The sequence below is a fragment of the Cercospora beticola genome, chromosome 6 (assembly GCF_033473495.1).
Source record: "Cercospora beticola chromosome 6, complete sequence".
NCBI classification, from domain to species: domain Eukaryota; kingdom Fungi; phylum Ascomycota; class Dothideomycetes; order Mycosphaerellales; family Mycosphaerellaceae; genus Cercospora; species Cercospora beticola.
Window position 1 is genome coordinate 2,327,656 of NC_088940.1, and position 21,612 is coordinate 2,349,267.

The window sequence follows — 21,612 nt, forward strand, 5'->3', positions numbered from 1 at the left end:
GATTTGTGCTGCATCTATACAATTCTCTCTACTCATTATGGATCCAAAGAGTAGGCAGAGCATCAATGCTCCTCATGCTGCTAAACAAGGGCCGCCACTCTGTGGAATGCTCTTGGATGGGAAGGGGGCTATCGGTCTCCATCATACGGTCTGATTCTACTCCATGCTGGGTTGTTTCAGCGCAGACTGCTGAGACTGCGGCCGTCCAGGCACGACTTGTGCACTCGGGCTGTGTCTGTTCTCTGTCCTCTGCTTTTTCAGAGCTTGTGCAATCTCGTGGTCCTGAGCTTTTCTCTTTGTCCCAGCGTGTGTGCCTGAGCTCGACTCATGCTCGGTCTTTTGCTTCTTCGCAGTTTGTGGTTCTTGCTCGTCTTCAGCTTTTCTCTTCTTCGCACTTGGTGTGTCTGGACTCTGCTCGTGCTCATGCTCATGCTCGGTCTTTCGCTTCTTTGCAGCCTGTGCATCTTGCTGGTCTTCGGCTTTTCTCTTCTTCGCAGCTAGTGAGTCCAAACTCTGCTCGTGCTCGCTCTTTTGATCCTTCGCCGCCGGTACTTCTCGCTCGTCTTCGACTTTTCTCTTCTTCGTAGCCGGTGGAATAGAACTCTGCTCGTGCTTGGTCTGCTGCTTCGTCGCAGCCTCTGCCTCTCGTTCTTCTTTGGCCTTCTTCTTCTCCGCAACCCGTGCCTTCCGCTTTTCTACTCGGTCGAGCTCCACCTTCAACTTTGCGTCCAGCTTCGCCGCTCGCTCGAGCGCCTTCTGCTCCTTTGCCTCCCGCTCCGCCTTCATTCGCTCAAACTCTCTGTGTGCTTCAATCGCCTCCTCTCTCCGTACACCGTCCAGATCGCAATGATACGGAAGAGTAACAGTGTTCAAATCCATCGTGAAGCCCAATCTGTCACCATCATCCCCCTTTCGAATCGCATCGTGGAAGGAGACCGTAACCCAAACAGACTTGTCTGCTTTCAGATCTCTGGCATACCACATCATGCAATCCGACTTCGTCAGACTCTCCCATGCCTTGATGAAATTCAAGTCCTCTATGCGGCGCACCAGATAAGGTCGTTTGTAGACATCATGCAAAGCCTCCACGTGTGGCAAGTCGTATTCAGGAATCTCGGCGCCCAGGTCAAGATGGCCTTCGATGCCCAAGTGCAAGAATTGAGTCTCAATATCGACGCCGTTTCGCAGGTCGTGGTAGACTTCATAGCTGGTGTTTGACGAAATGCCCTCCAGTAATGCTGGATCATGTGATGGAGTGCGAAGATGACCGAAGATGGTCAGAAAGTGGGCATCAGCAACAGAGTACTCGATCACCAGTCCGTGATCTTCGATCAACTTCTCCGCTCTGGTGTGCTTCAGTGCTGCAAAGGCGATGTCATGGTTGAAAACATTTCTGAGGTGGATCTCATCATATCCTGCAGGCGCAATGTGCGGCGTTGGCGGAATGTCGAAATGGAGGGCATCGTACTCGGGATCACTCTTTAAGGTCCGACTTTCCTGAATTGTTTTCTTCACTAGAAACTCTCGGAGATTAACATCCTTGACATGACTCGTTCGTGCTTCCGGGTGATCGAGAGCTCGTTTGACATATGAGGAGAAGGCGATGTCTTGGAAACCGTTGCGGAACGAAGTGTTACAAAAATTGGCTCGCGACATTTTGCGAACCTCTTCGAGTCCACGGAATCCTTCCGATTGCGGTGTTGAGTAACTTGTTGCATCAGATGCTGAGCGCTGGGCAGACAAGTTGCTAGGCCCCTCGGTGGAAGTGACACTTTGTCCTGCTGTCGACATGGTGTTGGTAGGACGAAAGCGCTCTGAGGTAGCGTTGTTGCGTCTGGAAATCAAAGTCGATGTCAACTCGTCGCGGAGTGATCGCGCTAGCGCAGCGTCACCGTTGCCACTGTTCCGTACCTCACTGGCGTGGGTGAATGGTGTAAGTTCCTAGGTCTCAGTGTCGTCTGCACAGAAGTCGAGGTGGATGTTAGGAACGAATTGGAGGTTGTGAACCACGTGAGATGAGTGACTAAGAAGTGAGCTCTTCGTTTGCGCCTGGCATCCCTGTGTCACCTCACTTGTCCTGATCAATGCAAGTCGCATGTGAAGATTGTGCCGGACCGATCAATGTCCAAGAGCAGGGATATTGAGGTCGACGTCAGTCACTGGAAATTCCCAGCGAGAATTCAGCTTTGCGGTGCGAAAGTTCGTGCCCATGGATGTGGCGAAGGGCCTCCAAGACTCAGCGCTGTCGCCGCAATCTCTCTCTTCACGGCTTCATCGTCCGGCAGGTAGGCTCTTGCTACCCTCAACAGTCTTCGAGCTTCATACTCATTACCAAGCTCTTTTGATGCAACAGCAGTTCGGTAATAAATCTTTCCCATCTGAGCAGCGCCCGGAAATTCTCGCACAGCCTCGTCTTCAGGGGCCAAAAGCTCAGCATTCTCTGTATGTATCGCATCTCGTAGCATGTTGATCGTCCGCATTCCCCAAAAATGACACAACCACCATTCTTTCATCCTCAGGTATACCTCACACGTGTTCGCCACGAGTTGTATCCTCAGCATCAAGCGCTCCGTTTGGCCATTCTTCCCAGTGTACGGTTCTTCCCTCAGCTCTCGCGCAAAGAACGCATCGGCGTGAATGTGGCGTTGCTTTCCCTTCACCACAATATGCATCGCTTTCCATGCATCATTGTATAACTTCAGCGCACCCTGGAAATTGCGTTTTGCCAGCTCTGCATTCCCTTCGAATTTCAGCCTCGTGGCCTCCCGTAGGCAATGCTCCGGACTGTGATATGGCTCGGTCTGCAATTTCCTCAACTCTTTTTCGATATTCGGAGACGGGCATAGTGTTCCGGTAAATACTGTCCCATCCTCCCTCGACACAGCATTCAAGTTCTTGATCACACCAAACGGCAACAACAACTTCTTCTGCAAGGCTTCTGAAATTTTCTTCTCCTCGCCCTCCAGGCGATACGGATCTCGCAATTCTAGGATCAGTCGCAAGTGTTCGTTGAGACCAGGATGCGTGAGACCTGAATACATCCACATCTCCGCGAACTTGTCCACATCGTCTGCCAAGATGACAAATTTCTGAACATCCCATTGCAAACTCGAATGCTGGGGGGCATCGATGCTCATCACCATAACATGCTTATCAAATTTTGCAGCCTTCTGGTCAGCGATTATGATGGGCACGTGCCCTTCGGTCGCTACGTGGTTTCGTGCCTCGGGCCATGGAGTTTCGATGCGGACGAATTGGTTTAGGTCGCGGAAGACTTTGCGGGCTTCAATGTAGATGAGCCGGTTCGTGAGAAGGAGCTGTAGGGCGGGTCCATAGCGATACGTGATATATTCGTCGGAGTGCACCGTGCAATTCGCTGCGGGACAGAGAAGGAGACGGTAGATCTCCTCGCGGACCTCGGGTGGGAGAGATAGCAAGTGCGTTCGTGGGAGAGCTTCTACAGATGCCATTTTCTGTTGCCTTTCAGGCTTGCGAGGAGGTGTAGTGGGAGTGGACAAGGAACACAAGACAGTCTACGATAGTGAAGAAGTAGTTCGACGTCACGGATTATGCAGTGATCCCTGCACGCGGGGCCTGGGGTAGCAAGTGCTTCCGCAATCGGATTGCCGGTCGTGCTGGCTAAATTTTGACGTGGCTTGCCATCAATTCCATATCATTCGTCGATGTTATCGCCAGTTCGTGCCAGCGGCTATTCCGCGAAACAAGGCTTATTTGATGTCGTGCCGTTTCATGCGGACACGAAAACAGCCTTATATAGAACAAGGCCTATTCTATAAAATAAAGCCTTTTCCATACTACGCGCGATATAGAAGCAAGGGTAGCTAATACACCCAAGCGACGCAGAGGTGCATACGGAGGTGCATATTGTATTGTGTTCGGCTTTGCAGTTCGTCGAGTTTCCGGAAGTTTATACGTCGCCTTAAACTTAGGTAGAGACTGTGTCGTCGTCGTCGTCGTCGTTACGAGCATACGTCGTCCTAGCGACTATATAGAGCAGACTCTAATTTTCGCAATGTGCGTAGCTGCCCTACGTAGGTAGGCGTACAGTACTGTAAGCGCTAAACAGTTGCCGGCCGGAAAGCGACAATTACACGAACATCAAAACGGGGCTTAAAACATAAATAAGGCCTTATTCGTAGACGCTAAGCACGACATGAAATAAGGCCTATTCGGTAGCGCTAACGACACGAACAAGGCCTTATCCGTGGAATAGGGCCTGGCACGAACTGGCGTGAACATCGAGAACAGCTTTGTCACAACCTCCATCATTCCTCAGATGCTGTATGGTATGGACGAACAACTGGTCCCCGTGCTTGTCTGAGCACAATCTTACAACAGCTGGCAGCTCAAGCTTCGCGAATACAGCTTTCCGCTATGCACCACCCACTCCCTCTGCCCGCTGCTTCTACAGGAGTATGAACCAGAGCCGAGTTACGCACAATACCGTCCATCGCAGCCATCTTGCCGCTGGAGCATTCGCAGAGCTCTGCATCGAGACTGGCTTATATGCTGCATCAAGTTGCTCTTGCGAGTGAATTTCGCATCGCACAGAAGACATGTGACCGTCCGCTCGGGGTCCTTCTCCCTCACATGCCGCCTGTAGTTCTCGAAGGAGGAAAAGCGGCGTCCATTGCAGCCATGATCGTAGCAAATGGGCTCAGATGAAGCTTGGGGCGATTTCGGGGCACCGGTCTCACCCTCAAGCTGGGTGTCTTGCAGACTGGATAGGAAAGCTTGCAGCAGCTCAGCGTCTGTCAAGCTCGCCAGACTGGCCAGAGCTCTTTCCGCTGCTGAGGCTTGTGCCGATGTTGTGACTTGCCCACTGGTTTGTTGCGAGGGCGTCCACGCTGCTTGCGGCCCATGTTGCTGATCTTGACTGTCCCACGCTGACCATTGCGTAAGGCCACTTCTGTTGTCCATGTACGCAGATCCTCGCGGGGCTCGGCCTGGTGCACGTTCGCATAACTGCATTTGAGAGGTCGAAGCATTTGTCGATGCCATGTGGTCGCTTTGAGCCATGGACAAGGCTGTTTGGTACAATTTTCCCTTCAAGAAGTGCTCCGTTGGGTCATCGATCGCAAGCATCCAAGCAATGCTCTTTGCACTCCGTGGAGCTTCCGTTTTGTTGCATGCCGAGCAGAGATGCCAAACTTCCTGCTTGTATGCATCCTTCCCAGGAGGCACAATTAGCAAAGGCGAAGGATCCGATAGTCGCCGTGTAAATGCAGCTCAAGCAACTCGCATGGGCTTCTATGTTGGGTTTACCTTGTGGGATCCATCACTTCCAGCATGGCATCTTCATGCGTACATCGATCGATCATCAGAAGACGATGGCTGCATGGCTATAATACTAAAATAAGCTTCGCTTGTCCTCGGCTGTCCGCCCTGGCACATGAAAAGGCTTGCTTAAGCTTGACTGTTCTTATTCTGCACTTCAACATCAGTCCTGTGGCATACCACTGCCAAGGACTACTCAACACCGCAACTGCTCAGAAGTTTAAGAACTCGCTCGCGTTCATTACTTTGATCGCGATGCACATGTTCTATCTCAGTTCGATGTCTCTCGGCCACGAGCGGCAATCTCTTAAACTTTTGTCGCCTCGCTGTGCCTCCAACAAGTAGCAAACACTAAACAGAGATTTGCACATGCGTCGGTTCCGCGAGACAGTCTCCTCCAAAATGCCAAGCCAACAAAGTCTTAGATGGCACCAAGCTATAAGCAAAGCATGCAAGAGTGTGCGGCTATTGATACGAAGTCAGGAGATCGACCAGCAAGTGATGGCCTGGTTCGTGGAACAGACGCTCTCGCAAAGCTATGCGAGCCAAGAACGCAGAAGCTTCGTGAGCTAGCGGATGCAACTGTCCTTCGACTAACGCTGCGGAAGGATTTACCCCCACGATCCATGGCGCTCAGCTTCTGATGTCACCTCAAACTTATTAGCAAATATCAGACTAGAACTAACGATGATGGCAGCCGAATTGTTTGGCATCTCTGTTGCACGTTCAAGTTCTCTGGCTTTGAGGACAGCGTGAGGAAATATCCAACAGCCAAACGATTAATTTACTCCGCCTTCCGACCAATCATCAGAAGAACCATAATGGGCAATAGCGTGCTTCTCGCAGCGCTCTGGCTAGTGCCTTCCTCTATGGCTGTTTTCAAGTCAGTATTCCAAGTCGGACCAACGTTGGACGAGCTGACGTTCCACAGCCCAGATGAGCTTCCACGATTGCCATCGCCGGTCTTGAACAATACAATGATGAACATCACGTTCTCAGATCCACGCACGGCAGAATGTGGTCGTTCTCCAGACATGTCAAGCGAAGCTGCCACAATCATCGTCCGCATCGGTGGCTACGATGAACCAGTCTGCATGGATCTTGACGAAGTATTCATGAACCCAAACATAACTTATGCACTACCAAGTGATCCTCCTGCTTCGGCAATGCAATTCGATGGCGTGAGGTACAGCTTGCTCAACTCCTCGGGCAGTGAGGCGCCATCATGGTCTCCCAACTCCTTCAACTACAGTCAAATCTTTTACACGCAACGACGTGCGGATCCAAATCAACAAGATACTGATTCGGAGAGACTTGGAAATCTATGGCTGCGCGTCTTCAGCGAACCCGGCTGCCCTGGAAACGGTACCAACGAGAATGCTGGCAACTGGTACTCGTGGAACTGCGAAAATGAGGCTGGACTTTGCAGTACGCTGCCCTTCAGTGCCAAGAGCATACTGGTATCAAGTCTCGAATACGGCCAACATCCTGGTGATAAAGGTGGCTGCGTCAATGCTGTCATGTCTAACAAGGGTGTCAATGGGGCTGCGAGCGTGAGTAGTCGTGTGGGACTTACGGTTATGGTATCCGCAGCTGTCGCGGTCTTGTTGGCTGTTTAGCTGGAGGCAAAGTCAAGAGACAATAACACCGGGCTTTGAAGAGATTGCCGATCTTTTCTTCCACAGTGTAAATTAGAGCTACGTCGTCAGAATTTATCAATACAGATACTGATAGCAGCGGCACTGCTGTGCATGTTCTGAAAAGGTAATACAGTTTTTACAACAACAGTCAACAATCTAATGCCGAGATCAACACGCTAACCGGGCATCTAGTACTACAAACCACTCTACGGCATCCATATCACGGTTGTCCATGTGTCAGCGAACCATCACATGGGTAAAACGATCTCTTATGGTTGAACAAGACGACAATGATTGAGGAGATCAGACACGGAAGACATGTGAATATGAGAAGCGAGAATATTAAGGAATGCATCTTAGTCTGCCAATCACCATTCTCTGACTGTCCAAGTCGCCCACACGACAAAGTTCACAAACCATACTGCAGTCCTGAGCTCCAACAGCACACAACCGGCCTCACTTAATTCTCGTATTCTACTCAGCTGCCACGATGATCGAATTAGTACGTGATCAAGCAGCACACGACAACACCTAACTCACCAGTGCAAGTATACGCCCCAGGCGGACAAACCGAAGTACCGCAAGCCGGGACCTCATATCCACATTTGCCTTTGCATTGCATCTGGTAGTTTGAGCTACTACTGTCGGTCTCCTGAAAGTAACATTTTTCCGCGCAGCTCTCGGCTTCTTGGTGTCAGCAAATGTTGCTTATTACTGTATACAAGGTGTGAGATGACTTACGAGTGGTCCAGGGTCCAATGGGATTTTGGCCGTCAACTTGGCCGCCTTTGGAGCATGCTGGTACGTCGGCTAGGACTGACCATGCACAGATGGCGAGGATGAGGAGTTGGAGGCGGTGGTACATCTTTTGGATTGAGTGATGGGGAGGGGAAGATGGAATGGGCGGTTGGAATTGATGATGAGATTATGGTGAGAACATTGCGGGGAATTGTGGTGCTCTTAAGATGTGAGATCGAGTAGCATCCAAGGAATCGAGTGATGTATACAAGCTCAGACTCTGGCACTGTGGATCGAAGGAAGCGTCCTTCATTTAGCGTAGGCAGTGTGCTTTACTTAGCGTAGGCAAATCCATTAGCTTAGCGTAGGCAAAATTCCTCCGCGGATTCCTTCGCGAGTTGGTAAAATGCTTTTGAGCTGCTATCGTTTGTCAATGTTCCTTTTAGCAGGCCGGCTATGCCTGGTGGAGGATTCACTGTCCTTCAGGTCCAACAGCTTCGCTACGAGATTTGTAACAGTGCAATGCTACCTTTTACCCGATCATGGAAGAACAAATTACTATAGGAAGATGAGGGACTATTGTAGAACGTTGCATATAAGCCTCATGAGAGCCCACGAATAAATGTCTCAGTCCTCAGCACATCCAAGACATCAATCACCAGTTTCAAGTCCTCCACCAGCCTCGAAACCCAGCCTCAACCTTCCAAGATGACAGACTTCCTGAACGCTGTTGGTCTGGTCAGCGGCGTGCTCGGTATCATCAGTGCAAGCACTCTCCATACTGAGACTACTTCCATCGACTGACTGCGAATAGTTCGCCAAGAGCAACTTTCCAGGCGACAATGGCCCAAACGGAGCTATCATCAGCGTCAAAGCTGGTCTTGCAGCCAATCTGACTGAGGCCGGTGGAGGCATCAAGGCGGTATAGCTATCAAAAGAGTCGATGCTTTTGAGACTAATATGCTGACTACAACGACAGGTCTACGCCTACGATGCTGACAACCAATACCTTGGCGAGGGCAAAGGAGGCAGCGTTGCAGAAGGAGGCCTATTCTCGAGCACTGTCGATCAGGGTGCTCCGGACACACAGGCTGACTTCGTGGATGTCACCTTCGATAATGACGCTGTTTGCGTCGCTTGGATCACGGTGAAGATGCACGATGGTAGCCCTGGCGGTGCCTGGACAGGTGATGTTGGGTAAGTCCTTTCCTCCACAATGCTCACATAGTGGTGTTTGCTGACAACCGATCCTTGATAGCTCCTTCTGCGGCGAGACTTGGTATACACAGACCCAAGAGGCCGGAAAAGACAAAGACGGCAACCCATACGTGCCTCGTTGCACATGGTTCGATGGCGACCACACAACCGGCTCCCATGCGTCGATGAAGTTCCGCACTCGAGCTTACGGCGAGAATGCCGGCGACACCATCTCAAACAACCATGCTTGTCAATCGACCATCTACGGAGTTGACAACACTCCTGTGGAAGGCACTCCGGCCAAACGCGATGTTTCGATTCGGCCACAGTGGATGACGGAGCAGCTAATCATTTCAAGCATTGAGCAACACTCTGCAAAGGAGCTTTGCGAGTCTGCGACTTCCTGGGGTCCAGATTTCGTTGACTCGAAGGGACAGTACTGTGATATGGGAACCAAGACGTTGACGCCGCTGTGCTCGGCCGAGCAGATCGAAGGCTGCTTGACTATTGATGGCAATGCTTTGAAGAAGCGTTCTTCTGTGGGTAAGCGTGAGGTCCATCTCGCAAAGAAGACTTACGAGAGAGTGATGCACTGGTAGTGTTGCGATAGGTCAAGAGGAGAACGTAAGATGACGGCGAAAGGAGTATGAATTTGTGCTTTGGTATTGCCGGTTCGGTCTCTATTCGACTATTAGTGTGCAGCAGGTCAAAATCTAAGCTGGTATTGAATCATTGTGTAAGATTCGAGCTTACGACCAGACGACAAGCTTGGGCGGCTGCAAAATTTCGTCGACAAACATGTCCCGTAGGACTTCGGTCGATCAGAGTTTCCTTCCCAATGTCAGAACAGCTCTCATCTTACCAGTCCATTTTCCGCCTTCGAACTCGCTGTTCAGATAATCCAACGTGGCTTTCTCTATCCGATCCCCTCCAAACTTCTCCCTCTCTTCCTCTTTCCAGGCCCTAGCCACCACAGCTTTCACGAGATGCGCACACGCCCTGGCACAATCCTCCGCGGTCACATCCGGCGTGAAACTCCATATCTCAACGCTTACATCACCAAAACCCGCCCCTTCCATTTTAGTCCTCGCGCTCTCCGTCTCCATCCACCCCTTCGCTGGGAACAGATTGGCTGGATTCGGAAGGGCAGGCGCCTCAGGAAGGTGGCGTTTCATCGCCGGTAGAAATATCTCGTCCCACCAAGATATTTTATGCCAAGAAGTGAGCCCTGCAATGCCGCCGGGTTTCAGCATGCGAAGTGTCTCTTTCAGTACAGCGTCGTCATTCGGTGCGAAGAAGACGCCGAAATTGTTGAAGATGTAATCGAAGCTGGAGCTTTCGAGACCGGGCTTCTGCTGATCGAGTTTCATGGCTTCAACCTTTGCTGGGAGGCCTGCACTTTCAGCTCGTTCACGAAGGAAGGAGAGATAGTTTTCATCAAGGTCTCCGGCTATGATCCTTCCGATTTGATCGTTGGCGAGGCTTGGGATGAGGGCGCGGAAGATCAACGTGCCGATGCCAGAGGCATTATCGAGGATGTTGAGGGGATGGCTGTCTGTATTGTCTTTGTGTTCGAAGATCTTAGCTCTGCGTACAAGTTCTTGGGCAGGAGGACCGGTCAAATATTCATTTATCAGAGCAATTTGGTTCGAAGCGTTCGTCGCTGTTGTGCTCAGTTCTTTGCTGGCCATCTTCGGTGCCAGATGATCAATAGTTTCCAACCCGGTCGCAAGAGAATGAGGATTGGGTGTGGTTGTGAAAGGAGCATTGAGGTGAGGTGGATTATATGTAGGATAGGGTCAGAAGGATCAAGCACTGTTCAGCTCGCTTGCGCTAGTACAGAGCTCGGCCGAAGAGGATGCAAGCATCCTCCGCATGGCGTGCTCTTCGGCCTTAGAAGTTGTATTCGATCCGCATACCATAAGGAAACAGGGCGATTCTGTGTGACGCAGTTTTCGTGATCCACGCCGGACATAAGCATTGATCTTCCGAGCAATTCGGCCAAGCCGGATGCTCAAGCATACAGCTCACAGAACTAACAGGCATAGTAGGAAGCAGATAATGGCGACCAGAAACGCATACTGTTCGCAGCTTAAATGCCCCAGACATTGTCGGTTGCTGCGTCGAAAGGCACAGCCACATGAACTTCTTCTAATGTGCGCATGGCGCTGCAGACAGATGTGTCAGCGAGACTTGTCGACTGTATAGACTCCTGTGGGCGTCGCATGGTAGCCGCGTTTGCCAACCTTGTGCGTTAGATCACTCCTGTAATCTTTCCCATCTCGGATGAGCTCAAGAGCATGCTGGAACGTGTACTTGGGTCGCCAATTTAGAGCTGTGACAGCGCGAGATGAATCATAGACGCGGTCTAGGCGCTCCGGTAACTTCCACCCATGCTCCTGCAGTATTTTACAATGCTCCGGCAATGTATCCTGAATGGCTTTCGGGGCTTGCTGGTCGAGGTCACGCAGCAATTCCTCACTACGCTGGAATGGTGGTGGTGCGCTGATGATGAACTTGCCCCATCCGATTTCCCTTGCCTTTCGAATTGCCTGAACGTGCGCAGAAACTACGTCGGAGATGTCCGCTCTGCGGTAGAGTAGCTCGTTGACTTTCAGATTGTCATCTTGGTAGGAAGCGCGCGATTTCTCGTCATCGTCCTCTTCCGGAAAGAACCTCGATGTCTTCAGGACTAGTGTCGGCATGCGGCTCTCCTTCCAGACAAGATGACAGAGGTCTTCAGCTGCAACTTTTGTTGCTCCATAGATGTTCTTGGGAATCGGCGTGACAGTCTCGTCAATCCAAGCTGCCGGTTGACCTGGTTTAGGTGAGAGAGCGGAACCGAAAGTTGAAGTCGTGCTTGTGAATATAAAGGCTTGTATATGACCGGCCTTCACAGCCTCTTCGAGGAGTACAAGGGTGCCTGTGATGTTGGTGTCGATAAACTCTTGCTTGCTGTGAGAGCCCACGTGCGGTTTATGCAGAGTTGCAGTGTGCAGCACATATCGGAGAGATGGATTCTCCTGCAGAGTCTTCTGAATTAGCGGCCGGTCTGAGATGCAGCATACGATTGCTGTGTGCTCAGAGGGAAGAATGTCCAGGCCAAGAGGGATGTGCCCGTATTTGGGCAGTTCGAGCATCAAAGCATGGCCCAGATGGCCACTGGAGCCTGTGACGAGAACGTCAGGCGAAGACATGGTGGTGTTTCTGGACCGAGGGAAGCAAGACGATTCTCTTGCGTTGAATGCAAAAGCGAAGCATAAATGCCATTTTGCTTGGATGAGTCAGTACCAGTGGCGTTTTTGGCTCTTGTTCTATAGTATCAGCAGCATGCAGCTCTCGTGCTCAGGACCGTGATGGGTCCCATTGCGGTGCCCAGTGTTCTGTTCACCAGCGACAGATTTTCCGGGTGGGCGGCGTTGTCAAGAAGAGGCCTTGATGGGATGGAATGCCTCCTGGGATCGCACAGAGGAGTCGGAGCTCGCAGCCTAAGGCAGTCACATTGCTTGGCGTGCAAAACTAACCTCTCCTCGCTCCACGCCACGGTCCTTCTCTCGACCAATACTGTACACCATTGTTTGCATACCAAAGCCTCCCATCTTGCACTTTGCTCACAACACAAATGAACCAGGTTGGCCTGTCATTGCCTCAGTGTTGAGCATGTTCGTGTCTTAACGAACGTCTTCATCGCCATCGAAGCTGACACAGGCACTGCTAGCCTCTTTTCCGTCAATGAGGTACCGCAGACAAAGTACGCTCTTTTAGAGGCAAATTGTACTTCAATAGCGTCGTGCAGCTCAGTGAGGGGTTTTTTTGCCCGTCTTGGTCCGACAAAGTTTTGAAATGGCATGTAGGTTCAGAGGCACCTGCCGTAACAATATCTTATTGGGAAATATGTTCATATTCAAGCACACGATTGTATCTTGGCTGTTCAATGTGCTCCAGGTAAAATTACGGCCAACAAGAGACTGGTCGCAACAGAGTACGGCCTATACGTATGACCCAAGCCCGACAGCCTACACAACCTGAGCACTGGCACCGTTGTACTGCATAGTTCCCACATTCAACTGACGGCCATTCTTGATATCACCTCCTCGCAACGAATGCCACGCAACAGCTCCCGGAAAAGCACCTCCAAGTACAATATCTGCGCCTCCTGGACCAGAATTACCCTTCTCTCCCGACCGAACAACCGATTGTGGGTTACCGTACGGCCCCTTCAAGAACTGCGAGGTAACATAGTTCCACGTATACGACTCATTGCTATAACAACCAGAACTGTAAAAGAGAAAATACGTCCCGTCACTTCCACGGTAGAGTGATGGTGCTTCGATATTCCATCGGTCAACATCGCCGTTGTTGTTGTAAATCTCCGTCGGGCCGCCATTAGTGGGCTGTCCCGAATCACAGTCCACCTGCTGGAGCATGATGGGTGTTCTCATGTGATTAGTGTCGTCGTCGCACATTGTGTGGCCTTTGTTGTTGTTCGGCGTATCGATCTTGTATAGAACGTAGCACGATCCATCGGCCGGGGAGGAGTCTCTGTAGAAAGCTGGATCGATAGCGCCGCCATCCGCCGCAGGACAGATCATGGGCTCGCTCGAGGTGTCGATGTACGGACCACCGGGTTGTGTGGATGTTGCGAGACTGATACAGTGAATGCCAGTTTGGTTCTTGAGCTCGGGAGCGTAGTACATCCAATGCGACTTTCCGTTGTTGGGCTGGAAGAAATGAGGATCAGTCCGGTGTGATCGAAAATAGGGGAAAGACTCAATCTCACCGCAATATTGACATCCGGAGCCCAAGACGAGCAAGGCTGCGACCAACCAGGGGCATTTTCACTCGGAAAGGCCTCCTGCACAGGCGCAAAATCGCGGGAAGGAAAAGTTCTGGTCGAAGTGTATGGGATACACTTGCCTCCCGCGGCGGTCGCGTAGACGTACATTTGAGAATTGAGATAGTTGTAGAAAAGAGATGGATCTGGGAAGTCGACATCTGGGAGTACATCGTTCTGAAAGACTTCCCTCTTGAACAGCGGAGTTGGTGAGGCGGAAGCCACGCCGGCGAGGAGCAGAAGTGGGAACATGATGGATGGGCGCGGTGAGTGCAGCGAGAATTGTGAATTGCGTGTTGGACAATTTCTCGACATCGATACATTTTGATTTTTTATACAAGCATCTCATGCTTTCTGTTGTCATACATGGCCGCTGGGGAGCCTGAACGACAGATGGCGATCAGGCGTCCAAAGTTGCCGCTTTGGGGGAGAGTCGCCCAATGAGACGTCCAGAAGGTTGCTGACTTCCATAGCTCATCCTGAAATTCAGGCGTTCCAGGCTATGCAAGTCTATCTTGACGACAGGGCTTGGACCTTGCAGGACGATGTAACACAAACCAGACACATCACTTTCTCGGTCTGCTCGATGAGGAAGGCGTAAAATAAGCAAACATCCAACACGGACAGAGCGCAACAACAATGTCATTAAGCGGGCTGTTCATGATGTCAGCGGTTGAAACGATTCTGGACGCCTGAGCGTTCGGCCTGAAGCCTTTCTGCCCCTAACAGCATGCAAAGTGAGCAGGCAGGCTGCGTGGGACGAGCAAGGAAAGCCGACGAGCCCCGGGAAACTTCGGCGGAGGCCGAATACGTCCGTTCGTAAATATGCATGGAGCACTGATAGCTGCAGCAATAGAATAACAGCTGGCCATCTTACTGTGAGCTCTTTTCTCGTTTCTTCATTGGGTGGGAGACTCGTTCTGTTCATGGCATCGTAAAAGCCTATTCATCTTTCGTCCCATCAAGCTCTGGCAAATTTGAAATCCCATGCGGTGTACTGGTATTCGTTGGTCTGGACATTCAAGGCTCCAGACTGCGGAAGACCAACTGAGCTGAGAGACTTGATGCTGATGTGCCCTGTACCAGGGTTGGTTGAAAAGACGCAGCAGAGATTTCAGCTTGGGTCGCCGTTTGAGCATCGAGAAGACGCAACTATCACGAGAAAACTGGAAGTACGAACGAATACGAGAATGTAGAGAAAGGAAGAGGCATTGCCCAAACGTTGGAAGGGAGGCGAGGTCGAAAGGTTTCCTTGGCATTCCGGCCAAAGCGTTCAGACCCAATGTTTGACTGATGCACTTCACCTTTTCCATCATCAGCTAACTCATCATCGTCTTCATCCATCAGTGTCATCACACATGTCAGGCTGCTGCGCAGGAAACGCGTGCATATATCATGTGATTCACGCCACCCGCCTTGATTCAAACTTGATAACACGCGCACCGCGAACCACTTTCGGCTCCTTGAGCAATGGTCAAGACGGACCAGAAGGAGCCAGCACTGGACGGGAAGCGACTGCTCACGATGCTTTGCATGTGGAAATGCTCCCGCCACGTCAACGTGGACGGTGGACGGGATGTCGTGAATCCTGGAAAGGAAAGCGACTCCCTTCATGTGACTTCGACAACTTGCGCGTGACAAGAATAGTGAATGGACTTGCTATTGTAGTGCTCATCAGTGCACGAAACGCGTCTTCAAAACAGGCAATAGCGACTGACAATCAGGCAGTCTCGCAGTGACAATAGACAGACGCCTAACAATAGCAGCAGCGCGCGGTATATCTACTGCCAATCTGCCACTCCAGCGACATCCCTAACTCTCCTCGAAACATTCGACTGCTCCCAAACATCACATCCAATCGCAGCGTTAGCGCCAAACATCGGGACGTGTTTTCGAAACACGCGCGCTGAACAGAACCCCGCGGCTCCCACCTCAGACGCCGGCAACGCTCAGCCGTGTGCGTCACGACTCCACTTGCATCTTTCACTGGCCGACGCAAATTGCCCTATACGAATCGAGGTAAAGTCTATTGCACAAGCACACATCGGACTCGTGCCCGTACCCCTTGTCGTGCGACAAGGAGATTCTTTGTTGCGAGCGACATATCTGATCTTTCGCTCGCCAGGCCAAGTATTCGTTTGCCCAAGACAAGCTCAAGCTGAGATCGCTAGTCGCTTGTTTGCCGCGCAAACAGTGGCGAAACGATCGCCACCAGCACTTGTTTCCTTGAACAGCATCTCGAAATCAACATTCTACACAGCTTTCCTTTGCGCCCAGATCACAGCTGGACTGTGGTTTCCGCTGCAGACATAATAAGTTACAGAGCACATCAGAGCTAGGACGAGCTTTAGCAGCCATGATACTCACATCGATCCTGGCAGCTCTAGCTGCTTCGCTTGGGGCTACGAATGCGCTTGAGATCAATGTCGACGACCCGGTCTCTGTTCGCGACACTTCGCGCTCCATCGCATACGGCCTTCAGTCATACTACCAGAACAACCAAAGCGGCACGGCACCAACTGCAATAGGAACACTTCCTGCACCACTCTACTGGTGGCAAGCCGGTGCTTTGTGGGGAGGCATGGTCGACTACTGGGCGTACACGAATGACACAAGCTACGTCAATGTCACCACCCAAGCACTACTCGCGCAAGTTGGCCCAGACTGGGACTACATGCCTCCAGCCTACTACACTTCTCTCGGCAACGATGATCAGGCGTTTTGGGTGAGTGTCCTCAAGGAAGCGATACTGTCGAATACGGTGCTAATGTCATCCTAGGCCCTTGCGGTTCTCTCAGCTGAAGAACATGGCTTTCCCTTCCCTCCTGGACAACGAGTGTCGAGCTGGATCGATCTCGCGGTCGCTGTCTGGAACACCCAAGTCGCTCGCTGGAACACTGAAAAGTGCGGAGGAGGTCTAAAATGGCAGATCTTCGAATCCAACAAGGGCTTCAACTACCGCAACTCGATCAGCAATGGTGCCTTCCTTCAGATCTCCGCTCGCCTTGCTCGGTTCACCGGTAATCAGACATATGCAGATTGGGCAGAGAAGACCTGGGGCTGGATGGACAGCATCGGCCTCATTTCATCCACATACCAAGTCTTCGACGGCTCTGACGACCTCATCAACTGCACCGAACTCGACCACACGCAATGGTCCTACAACCCAGCCATGCTTCTCTACGGCACTGCCATGATGGCTAACTTCACCAATGAGCAAGTGTGGAAAGACCGAACCGAAGGACTCCTGACCTCGATCGAAAACACTTTCTTCCTCCCAACCGACGACATCGACAACTCAACCGACGTCATGTACGAAGCAGCCTGTGAGCCCTACGGAACCTGCAATAACGATCAGTTCTCCTTCAAAGCTTATCTCTCGCGCTGGCTCGCCAAATCCGCCGTCGTCTATCCCAGCATCACAGATAGTATCGCCAAGCGCTTGCGAGCTTCCGCCATCGCCGCAGCTCAAGCCTGCTCTGGTGCACCTGGGACTTCGACTTGCGGTCAGAAGTGGTACACAGGAGGTTTCGATGGCTCTGCAGGTGTCGGCCAGTCTATGTCTGCACTCGAAACTGTCCAATCTCTTCTTCTCTTGAACGAAACCTGGGGTTTGACGATCGCGAATCGTGTACCGTTGACGGGACCGAACGTGACGATTGAAGTTGTGCCTGTGACGAGTACTTTCCCATTGGATCCTCCTTCAGAGACGACGAATGCTGGTGTTACCAGCAATGGCGACGAAGGTCAAGGCGGTCTGCCAGCGAGATCTGAGGGGACGAGAGCGAAGGTACATGTTCCGTTTTGGCCCAAGCGCTTTGCTTCACGACACCTTGGAAGGCGGAGTCACCGGAAGGGCTTTTGAGAAATTGCATCTTCATGATCGAGCACCGCTCATGGCTGGGCCAGATGTATTGCTGGTAAGGGCGTTTGAGAGATTGCTGCACCTTAGAGTCATGAATGCACGATGGCATCGAGCATACGAAGGCATGATGCGCTTGAACGATAGATACCCGTTTGGCGTTTTTGGTACAGAACTCATGAGGCTTGCTTGAAGCGACGATGCTTGGCGAGCAGTATTACGACAGTCATGAGTAGAATAACGACAGAGAATTGTCCACTTGTATGCAACAGGATTCTTGGACTTGTCTTCAGATCTTGCCAATCATCATTCGAACAAATATTCGATGCACAATATGGGCTCACACTCTTATTTCATCTAGCCTGTCATGCTGAACTCGCCTTCATATCATCAAAGAACCCTACGCAACCGGCCTCCCAATCGCCTCCAAATTAACCCCCTTCTTAACCACAACCCTCGGCCTAACCATCTTCTGATGCACCTCCTTCGTAGTCCACTCCGGCCCCACAGGCAACCTCCTACTCCTCTCATACTGCTCCCTCGTCTCAAACTCATGCGGCAGCGTCGGAGCAAGATACTTCTTCCCCTTCCGATCCTGCTTCTCACTAATAATAACCTTATCCAAATTCCTATCACTCCTTTCATTCGCTCTCACACCCGCGACTTTCGTTTTATAGAGTGGATTATGTTGTTGCTTTTTGTTGGCTTTTTTGAGTGATTTGCTGAGACCTGTGCCGGTCCAGGAGCCCCAGCCGGGGAGGTAGTTTGAGGTTTCTTTTTCGTCTTCGGAGGCGATTATGTCGGCTTTCTCGGCTTCGAATGCTGCTACGACGTCGTCGCCTGCGAAGGCGCGTTCTTGGAGGGAGAGTTGGTGCTTTTCTTTGGGATTGAGGATGGCGTTGGTGGGTTCGGCGTCGGAGGCGTCTTCATCGTCGTTGGCAGCATCATTCTTATATGAGACGGTGGTCCAACCATTCGTGTTGCCTGCGGCAGAGTCGGTTTCCTTTGGCTTTGATTGTCCAGCATTAGATTTGGCGGGCTCCTGGGGCGCTGCGGCGATGGCTGAGGGAGTGATGATATCGGCTTCGACAGCTGCATTGGATTTCTTCGATTTGCTCCCACCAGTGGAAAGCCAGCCTCCGTACTCTTTCTTGGATTCTGCTTGCTCAGATGATTTCGATACGCCCTTGGCAAGTGGACCGCTCGCTGGTGTATTCTTCTTGGAAGCTCCGTTCGATGTTGAAGTACCCTTCGACTGCGGTCTGTCGACAACAATGCCAGCTTCAGCAGCCTCGCGCTCTTCGGCCTCCTCATCAGAATCTTCAGGCGCCTCGAACTCCTGCTTCTGCTTATCCTGACGCTTCTGCTCCTTAGAAGAAGGTCCAAAGATGGCTCGTCCTAGTCCTTCGTCCTCGTCTTCGCTCTCAGCTTCGTCCCCGTCCGCAATGGCCAGGTCTCTTCGTATACGCTCAACAGCCTCATCGTTGGCTTTTCTGCGCTTCTCTTCAGACTTTTGCATGAACTTGAGGCCTGCCAAGCCCTTTTTGCTGCCAGCTTCTTTCTGCAATGCATCAAGCTGCTCGGCTGTGACCTCCTCGTCACCATCGCTATCAGGCGACAAGCTCCCTTCGTCGTCAGAAATGTCCTTTCCGGCCATTCGCCTTTTCAGCTCCTCGTTCCGCCGAGCTTGTTCAACTGCTCCATCACGAGCACTATCATCCCACGCTGTGCGATTTGTCTGTTTCAAAGACTTCGCCCATTTCGAGTCTTTGTGCCTTGTGGACATTCTAGCTTCAGCTCTTTGGCGGTCGTGCTTCTCTTTGGCGTCCTCGTCCATAGCATCGTAGTCCAGACCGCCTAGAGCCAGCTGCTCTTGCTCCTTTGCTCTCTCACGCTCCTTACGGTGCACTCTTCGGTAGCTCTTGCTCTTGATCTTGGCAATTCTCTTCGCCTTGATCTCTTCGCGAAAGAGCAATGCTCTCTGCTTCCGGAGTTCCGCTCGACGTCTCATGACCTCTTCCACATCCATGTGCTTCTCAGCCATTCCCTCGGCTTTCAACAGAGCAGTTTCCTCGTCTTCCTCCTCTTCCGCTCCTCCTTCAGCATCTCGCTGTGTGGCAAGCCCCGATTCCTCCATAATGCGCTGAATGCTCTCTTCGAGCTCGTTCGCGGGCGCACCTTGAGTCGCGGGTGTGAACTTCTCCTTACCAACGGTGACACCAGTGTCATCAGGATGCTGCAGCGGAAATGATAGATGCTCTGCCCTTCGGTTCTGAATCACTGTGTTCTTCCATCGATCGAGGGTCTCCTTCGCTTTCGCTGTTGCTATCTCCCGATCGATCCGGACCTGTTGTCGCTTTGGAAGAGGAGCAGAGATAGGCGCTTGCTGTGCTCTCTTCTTGGCCTTCTTTGACGTGCCCGTCGTGGGTGCCACATCCTCAGCGAAGTCGGCAAATAAATCGTTCATATCGATATCCGCTCCAGGTGTCGATGCTCCTGACTTTTCCTTTGACGATTTAGGGTCGAGCGCTTCCAAACGGTCTCGCATTCGTGCTGCCTTCTCCTCGTCGTTTACATCGTCATCCGAATCCTCTTCCGACTCAGACTCCGAATCATATCCTTCCTCATCCTCCTCATCACTACCACTTCCTTCTTGCTGTGCATCATCATCAGACGCAGGATCGTCCAACATTGCAGCCAGATCGACAGCCTCATCGCCAAAGCCCAAACCTTCCTCGTCCTGACTGTCTCCACTATCCTCGTCTTCCTGCTCTTGCTCATCGAGGTCAAGGTTTTTCCTTTTTGGTGTCCTGCCGCCTTTGCTTTTCTTGCCTTTCAGATTCCTGCTCCCTCTGAATGTGAAACCTTCGAACTTTTCTTCGTCGCTTTCCCCAAATGCTTCGTCCGAGTCCAGGTCGCTGTCCTCGTCGTCTTCAGCCAACCCGCCCATGGTCCACTCGTTGCCCGAACTGTCGGAACCAAACTCGGCGTCGACATCATCGCCCTTCGTTCGTCGCTGGCTTGGCCGCTTTCGCTGCGGCTCTTCGTCTTCATTCTCGTCACTCTCTTCGTTGCTGTCTCTTCGTTGCCGTTTGTGCCGTGGGCCATCGTCCTCGATTTCTCCCAGACGGTGCTTTGCGATTCCTAACCGTTCCTGCGGAACGAGTTTCTCTGCTCTGGCGTATGCATCCAAGCTGCGCTTCTTGGACTTGTTCTTTGCCGTCTTTCCTTGCTTCGGCCCATTGGTAGGCACACTCGATCTGGACACGCGCGGAGGCATCTTTACTCTAGACAAGCGACTGTCTGTAAGAAGTGGTGTGGCGGTTGCGACTTGGATTGAACCTCGAAATTTTGGCTGGGGAAAGCTGCGACTCGAGACGAGGCACTTCGAAGTCTTGGCATCGACTCCAGACGACACTCCCGCGGCGACTACATGCTGCACCATCTTGCATTGCATCGACCTATCGTCCATCACATCGATCGAATCGCCCACCATGCAGCCCACACAGCCTATGCAGCGCGCTCTCAGGCGCTTGGCGCTCACGACCAAGCAAGGTCCGCACAACTACTACAAGGGAAACCGGACAGGAGCTATGGGACGACATACAAAATGGGGAGGATATGTGATCGATTGGAACAAAGTGCGGACATATGTCTGCCCAGACTTGACGAACTTCAATGTGAGTGGGAATGTTGAAGGGGTGGATTGCGCGTATCAAGTGGGAACAGGAGCTGATGACAGAGATAAGTTGAGTCCATTTGTCGCAAACACCGTGAAGCGAGCGGAACGCGAAAGCTATGCGCACACCGAGACGAAGAGCCCGCTGGACGGAAAGGAATACATCAAGAAGTGGAAAGAAGAAGGCGGAAACATTTGAAGAGGAGAGGAGGCATTACTCTGCGCCGTTCCAAGCGAGCAGACTATTGGCGAGACAGAGTCTGCCACAAAACTGCCACAGCGATCTGGTCACTTCCAGCGCTACCTCGCGAGCCCACTCAAGTGCTGATGGACCGCGAGCTCAGTAAGTTGCGCTTCACGCGGC

The 21,612-nt window shown here is 51.8% G+C and overlaps 11 protein-coding genes across 11 annotated transcripts; 4 read left to right on the forward strand and 7 right to left on the reverse strand.

The window, feature by feature from the left end:
* Positions 1-156: 156 nt before the first annotated feature.
* Positions 157-1,791, reverse strand: RHO25_009990 (uncharacterized protein; the record flags this gene model as incomplete). Its single annotated transcript, XM_023601510.2, has 1 exon — positions 157-1,791. One exon carries the CDS (start codon positions 1,789-1,791, stop codon positions 157-159), a length of 1,635 nt encoding a protein of 544 aa, XP_023453332.1.
* Positions 1,792-2,180: 389 nt separating this feature from the next.
* RHO25_009991 (uncharacterized protein) lies at positions 2,181-3,470 on the reverse strand (the record flags this gene model as incomplete). The annotated part of the gene is made up of 1 exon (XM_023601511.2): positions 2,181-3,470. One exon carries the CDS (start codon positions 3,468-3,470, stop codon positions 2,181-2,183), a length of 1,290 nt encoding a protein of 429 aa, XP_023454103.1.
* Positions 3,471-4,452: 982 nt separating this feature from the next.
* On the reverse strand, positions 4,453-5,106 carry RHO25_009992 (uncharacterized protein; the record flags this gene model as incomplete). Its single annotated transcript, XM_065603234.1, has 1 exon — positions 4,453-5,106. One exon carries the CDS (start codon positions 5,104-5,106, stop codon positions 4,453-4,455), a length of 654 nt encoding a protein of 217 aa, XP_065459306.1.
* Positions 5,107-6,119: 1,013 nt separating this feature from the next.
* On the forward strand, positions 6,120-6,917 carry RHO25_009993 (uncharacterized protein; the record flags this gene model as incomplete). Its single annotated transcript, XM_065603235.1, has 2 exons — positions 6,120-6,181; positions 6,230-6,917. 2 exons carry the CDS (start codon positions 6,120-6,122, stop codon positions 6,915-6,917), a joined length of 750 nt encoding a protein of 249 aa, XP_065459307.1.
* Positions 6,918-8,384: 1,467 nt separating this feature from the next.
* RHO25_009994 (uncharacterized protein) lies at positions 8,385-9,472 on the forward strand (the record flags this gene model as incomplete). Its single annotated transcript, XM_023601513.1, has 4 exons — positions 8,385-8,414; positions 8,491-8,598; positions 8,656-8,873; positions 8,935-9,472. 4 exons carry the CDS (start codon positions 8,385-8,387, stop codon positions 9,470-9,472), a joined length of 894 nt encoding a protein of 297 aa, XP_023453537.1.
* Positions 9,473-9,694: 222 nt separating this feature from the next.
* RHO25_009995 (uncharacterized protein) lies at positions 9,695-10,564 on the reverse strand (the record flags this gene model as incomplete). Its single annotated transcript, XM_023601514.2, has 1 exon — positions 9,695-10,564. The coding sequence occupies one exon, from the start codon at positions 10,562-10,564 to the stop codon at positions 9,695-9,697; it is 870 nt and encodes a 289-aa protein (XP_023454124.1).
* Positions 10,565-11,056: 492 nt separating this feature from the next.
* Positions 11,057-12,070, reverse strand: RHO25_009996 (uncharacterized protein; the record flags this gene model as incomplete). Its single annotated transcript, XM_023601515.1, has 1 exon — positions 11,057-12,070. One exon carries the CDS (start codon positions 12,068-12,070, stop codon positions 11,057-11,059), a length of 1,014 nt encoding a protein of 337 aa, XP_023453840.1.
* Positions 12,071-12,889: 819 nt separating this feature from the next.
* Positions 12,890-13,959, reverse strand: RHO25_009997 (uncharacterized protein; the record flags this gene model as incomplete). The annotated part of the gene is made up of 2 exons (XM_023601516.1): positions 12,890-13,594; positions 13,654-13,959. The coding sequence occupies 2 exons, from the start codon at positions 13,957-13,959 to the stop codon at positions 12,890-12,892; spliced, it is 1,011 nt and encodes a 336-aa protein (XP_023453841.1).
* Positions 13,960-16,063: 2,104 nt separating this feature from the next.
* Positions 16,064-17,572, forward strand: RHO25_009998 (uncharacterized protein; the record flags this gene model as incomplete). The annotated part of the gene is made up of 2 exons (XM_023601517.1): positions 16,064-16,432; positions 16,487-17,572. The coding sequence occupies 2 exons, from the start codon at positions 16,064-16,066 to the stop codon at positions 17,570-17,572; spliced, it is 1,455 nt and encodes a 484-aa protein (XP_023453842.1).
* Positions 17,573-17,969: 397 nt separating this feature from the next.
* Positions 17,970-20,849, reverse strand: RHO25_009999 (uncharacterized protein; the record flags this gene model as incomplete). Its single annotated transcript, XM_023601518.2, has 1 exon — positions 17,970-20,849. The coding sequence occupies one exon, from the start codon at positions 20,847-20,849 to the stop codon at positions 17,970-17,972; it is 2,880 nt and encodes a 959-aa protein (XP_023453843.1).
* Positions 20,850-21,063: 214 nt separating this feature from the next.
* On the forward strand, positions 21,064-21,447 carry RHO25_010000 (uncharacterized protein; the record flags this gene model as incomplete). Its single annotated transcript, XM_023601519.2, has 2 exons — positions 21,064-21,249; positions 21,319-21,447. 2 exons carry the CDS (start codon positions 21,064-21,066, stop codon positions 21,445-21,447), a joined length of 315 nt encoding a protein of 104 aa, XP_023453844.2.
* Between the last annotated feature and the right edge of the window lie 165 nt (positions 21,448-21,612).